Genomic DNA, 5,000 nt, shown 5'->3' on the forward strand with positions numbered 1-5,000 from the left:
AGAAGAGCTCTGTTTTCGATCGTTTAACCAATTTCTAGTCCAACTTAATAAGCAACCCCTTATTCCGTGTGAAGCTAATTTAGTAAGTAGTCTTTCATGGGGGATGGTATCAAAAGCTTTTGCAAAGTCTAGATATATTAAAGCTATATTGTTTCTCTAGTCATATTTCGAGATGACTGTGTTGTAGAATTCGAGTAAGTTACTCACGCAAGAACGTTTCCGCCTGAATCCATGCTGGCTATCATTGCTCAAATAGTTACTTTCTAAATGATGTTCGATAGCATCTCTGATGATAGTTTCCATGATTTTTCCTACGAATGAAGTCAAGCTTATAGGCCTGTAGTTGTTTGGTTTCTTTTTTGAATAAGGGAGTAACGTTAGCTAGCTTCCATTCTCTTGGGACATCTCCGGATATGAAGGATTTCTTGAAAATAATTTCTAATGGAACATCAATCTAATTTTTCATTTCCTTTAAGATTCTTAGATGCTAACTGTCAGGGCCTGGTATTTTATTAACTTTGAGTTTTCCTATACACCTTTTGATTTTTTCTTTTGTTGACTTATTCCCTATGTTGACGATGTCTACAGATTTTGTTTTGATTAATGCTAAATTGTTTTATTCAACTGTATGGAAGACTAGAATAAAATGTGGTTTCAATCTATATAGGGCGTCACTATGGTGAAAAGGCTATGGAAGATGTGTAAAAGAAGTACTGTGGTCTCTCATAACAGGTAATTATAATACTTCTGTGATAGTCCTTTCTTGCCCACCTTGATCTCCGTCCTTGCCCGGTCGACCTGGAAGTCCATCGATACCAGGAGCACCAGGAAGCCCTTGGGTCCCTGGTGGCCCTTCGGGTCCAGCAGGCCCTTCGACCACGACTGCATCCCCTGGAAGCCCTCTTTGACCGGCCTCTCCTCGGGGTCCTGGGGGTCCCGAGGAACCTGGAAGACCTTGAGAACCCGTGTTGCCCTTAGGTCCTACTAGGCCCTGTCGAAAAGAATCCAAGTTTTAGAAAGACATCTGATTTTTATATCATTAACTTTAAGAATGTATCTGGGCATCCGCTAGCGTAAGAAAATATTCGAAGTACATATTGATATGAAAAAGGAAAAATCGCATCTGTAGATGCGATAGCAAAAATATTATATCATACAAAATTATGTCCGTAAAAATAGTGCTACATTAACATTGTTATTACAGATGCAATTTATGTACTTAGTGATTCCCTTGATAAGGTGTCCGTGATAAGGAATCCACGTATGATAATAGTAGTTTTGTATCAACTGATTATGGACGCCTCTTTGGCCAACAAGTTTGGCCAAAGGAAAATCAACTTTACTCTTTTTTCAGTTTTATAATGAACAAATTAAATAAAGTACCATACAAAACTAACAAAGAAAAATAAATAGCAATGATAATGGTAATAGTAATGCTAGTAAAATTAATTTTACTGTGATCGTTACAAAGTACTCATAGATTAATATCAACAGTAATAGTAACGATGGTGTAGCTCTGTTTTATAACAATTCCTCCCTTAGTATGAATGACTCCTTTGAGCCTGATACTCACCGCAGTTCCTGGGGGTCCTGAACTGCCCGTGGCTCCTGCTGGTCCTGGAGGTCCTCGAGTTCCAGGCTCACCAAGACGTCCAGGAGGTCCAGGGGGGCCTGGTTGGCCCTAGCTCAAAGCAAGAACGTACACGGTGTATCGGCAGTAGAAGAGGGCTTCGGTATAATATTCTATTATTCATTTGCTTCTTGGTTCATGCAATATCAACAACAACAGGAGCACAGTTGGCAAGATTTCCGTATGGTCCACATACTCGCGTGATATGGCTGGTGTAGCACAGTGCATTCATGTGTAAAGGTAAAACGAACACATGACAATATAAATTGTCAGGGATTTTGGTATACCCCATTTCGTAACCAGACTTTCACCTAAACCATTTCTCATCATCAAATGTACCAGGTGGAAATCCTCTCAACTGTACAAGGTAGACAAAAGGGAGTGACGAGCTGGTGTCAAAGGTTGCGGAAATATTGTCAGCCACACAAAAAATGCTACAAGCGAAAGCAACTTTACCTCATGTTGAAGGTATATCATGTAACATCAATGAAAAAATCCTGAAAATGATGGTAAAGGCAAAGGAGACAAACAGGGAAACGATAGCAGTTCGAGGATGGAGGTAAGAAGGAAAAAAGAGTGAGGAGGGAGGGAGAAAGGAAGGAAAGGAGGAGGAAGGAAGAAAGATTGAAACGAAAGGAGGGAGGAGAGGAGAGGAGTTCATTTGAGGGGAAGTATGTAACGCTCATGAAGGAGAGAGGTAGAAAAGCACGAGCTGGCTGGCTGGCTGAGGGTAACACAGAGAGGAGAAAGGGAGGAAGAGACGGAGGAAGGAGGGAAGAATGGAAAGAAGGAAGGAAGTAAGGGAAGGAGGGAGGAAGGAAGAGAGGGAGGAATGAAGAAATGTAGGAATGAATGAAGGAAGGGACTGAGGTAAGAATAGGGAGGAAGGATGGAAGGGAAGAAAGGAGGAATAGGGAGTGAGGAAAGGAGAAGGGAGGAATAGGGAGGGAGGAAGGAATAAAGAAAGAAAGGAAGGAAAGAAGGATGGAAGGAAAGAAGTGCGGAAGGGAGGGAAGAAGGAAAGAAAGGAAGGGAAAAAGGAAGAAAGGAAGGAAGTATGAAAGGAAGGAAAGGGAAGGAAAAGGAAGGAAAGGGAAGGGAAGGGAAGAGGAGGGAAGGGAAGGGAAGGGAAGGGAAGGGAAGGGAAGGGAAGGGAAGGGAAGGGAAGGGGAGTGAAAGGAAGGGAAGGGAAGAAAAAAAATGTAGGAAGAAAGGGAAGAGAAGGAAAAAAAGGAAGGAAGGAGGGAAGGGAGGGAGGAGGGAAGGAAGGAAGGAAGGAAGGAAGGAACTGGATAAGAACCACGTACTGTGGGTCCGGTCAGGCCCCTGACACCCTTCGAACCTGGGAATCCAGGGAATCCGTGGTCTCCGATCTCCCCCTTAGGTCCCCGTTGACCACGTTTACCCTGGCGAAGGAGGGAGAACAGACCGGCCGAGTTAGTCAGCATAGGAACCTTCCACTATTCAGATGGAGGTTGCGGGCAATGGATGGGCAAGGGGGGATGTGGGGACTGGAGCAAGAGGTTCTTCAAATTGACCAACCACCTGTTCTTCAGGTGGTGGCTTAGGTGTCTGCAGGAAGGATGCCTGTAGTTTCACTTGTTATGTTTAGCGTGTCGCCTGTCAGCCAATTGCTTGTGTTTCGTATAGGAAACACACCGTGTGCCAGAGAGTGGGCTGGGTAGGACGACTCCTGGCGAGAGTTGGTGTAATGTAAAGATAGTATTCATAGCAGCAGTCGATGTGGATGCATCTCAGGTAGCAGAGGTTAATAGGGTTGGCTGGGTTATACAAAGAAGGAAGACGGTGGACGTGGGCCCTGTTCAGTGGATCCTCACACCACGTATTCCTTCGGCAAGGGAGGCTGCCACTACAAAGCCGAGAGGAACCCTTAAAGAAGAACCTACGGTGAGTCCTTCACTTCCGGGTTCGCCATTCTCTCCGTTGGTTCCGGGAAGACCTGCGGGACCTGGGGGGCCGCGGCGCCCCGGGGGTCCGGGATCGCCCTGGGGGGTGGGGGAAAACGAAGGTCATGAAACGGGTCCTTCCCCTAAAGGATATGTTAGGAAGTAGTCGTGGTCTTCCTTCTAGTCCTTCTCGTAGTCATCACCCTCGCCTATTTCCAGATTGAAATCCCCCGTGGTATCTCTGCCGCTGGCCATGTGGGTGTTATGTGATTGGGTGAACCCCGGTCTTCCGGTGCATCATTGTGTTTTTTAAGGAAGTGATGTCTGGACACAGTGTGCATCCTTGTGTTTCGTGTCACTTGCCATCATTTGTAATCATGCACTGTTTTCATTAAGTGAGTCTCTACAATGACTATGTTTATAAGCATGTGTCAATTACCAGTGTATACATCCTGTGCTCTGTGACTATACAAAATAAGATCCTAGTGTTCTCTGAGTATATGTGTTCCTGCTAGGAACATCAAGTCTCTCCCTGTCATCTGTGAGCGGATTGCATCTTGATGCATGTGCCCCTGTAGTCAATAAGTGGGTGAAGACTGAAAAAAGAATATGTACATATACTGTATTTGTGCAATCATACAGATTCTGTTAGTGTTTCAAGTTCTCAAGCACCTGATAGCAGGTACAGTCTTCATCACAATGTGTATTGCTTACCATCGCGTGGCCTATTTACTTTGTGTCCTTCAAGCTTGTCAAACGTGACTATGTGCACTATGTTCTCTGAAAGCAGTTAGTATATACAGCAGTAAATCTTCTTCCCTTGTAGATCCCTCTGTTGTCCAGTGAATGCGCAATGCCTTGAAGCCAGTGTGTGAGCCCTGTGTCTGTTAAACATAAGACCATTTTCTCGAGTGTTACATGTTATATTCCATAATCATTCACAATCTTGCCATCTGTGGTTGAAGTCCATATGTACTGTAAGCCTAAGGCACGATCTATTTTCAATGGTCACCAAGTTTATGAGTATCATTCCTGTGAATATGTGTCTGCTGATTGTGTGGAGTAAGTAGGGATGCCGTGAAGTTCCATATGTTTTTATGTCGTTGACATTATGTAGCCCTGTTTCCAGTGGATCATCAAAATTGTAAACATTAATCATATCACTATGTGTCTTCTGTTTGTGTGGAACAAAGCACGCCCTGATACTTCATGGATTTATATGTCTATCTCGTTTATCCTATGTAGACCTATGTAGCCCTACATAGCCCTGTTTTCAAATGTTCATCAAACTTGTGAACACAATCATTGTTGAAATGCGCACTCTGTATGGAAAAAAGAATTGAAGCCTTGATACTTCATAGATTTATATATGTTTATATCGCATAATTTATTTCATAGAGCAAGCCATGAAACTCCTTAATATTGGTCTTTTCTATGTTTCTTCTGCTTATATAGAAAGCAAA

The 5,000-nt window shown here is 43.5% G+C and overlaps 1 protein-coding gene across 6 annotated transcripts in view; it reads right to left on the reverse strand.

Moving 5' to 3' along the window:
- LOC143037463 (uncharacterized) overlaps positions 1 to 5,000 on the reverse strand; it is a 198,919-nt gene that overhangs the window by 26,753 nt on the left and 167,166 nt on the right. For 5 of the 6 annotated variants that reach the window (XM_076205715.1, XM_076205713.1, XM_076205711.1 and 2 more), the window contains 3 exons: positions 3,538 to 3,636; positions 1,574 to 1,681; positions 772 to 991 (listed from right to left, as the gene is read on the reverse strand). In XM_076205715.1, coding sequence (XP_076061830.1) covers positions 772 to 991; positions 1,574 to 1,681; positions 3,538 to 3,636 — 427 coding nt within the window. Of the gene's footprint in view, positions 1 to 771; positions 992 to 1,573; positions 1,682 to 2,937; positions 3,037 to 3,537; positions 3,637 to 5,000 lie in introns of all 6 variants that reach the window. The other variant, XM_076205712.1, reaches the window with a different exon arrangement.

The sequence above is a fragment of the Oratosquilla oratoria genome, chromosome 22, assembly GCF_046742065.1.
Source record: "Oratosquilla oratoria isolate Oo_2021 chromosome 22, ASM4674206v1, whole genome shotgun sequence".
Lineage (NCBI taxonomy): Eukaryota > Metazoa > Arthropoda > Malacostraca > Stomatopoda > Squillidae > Oratosquilla > Oratosquilla oratoria.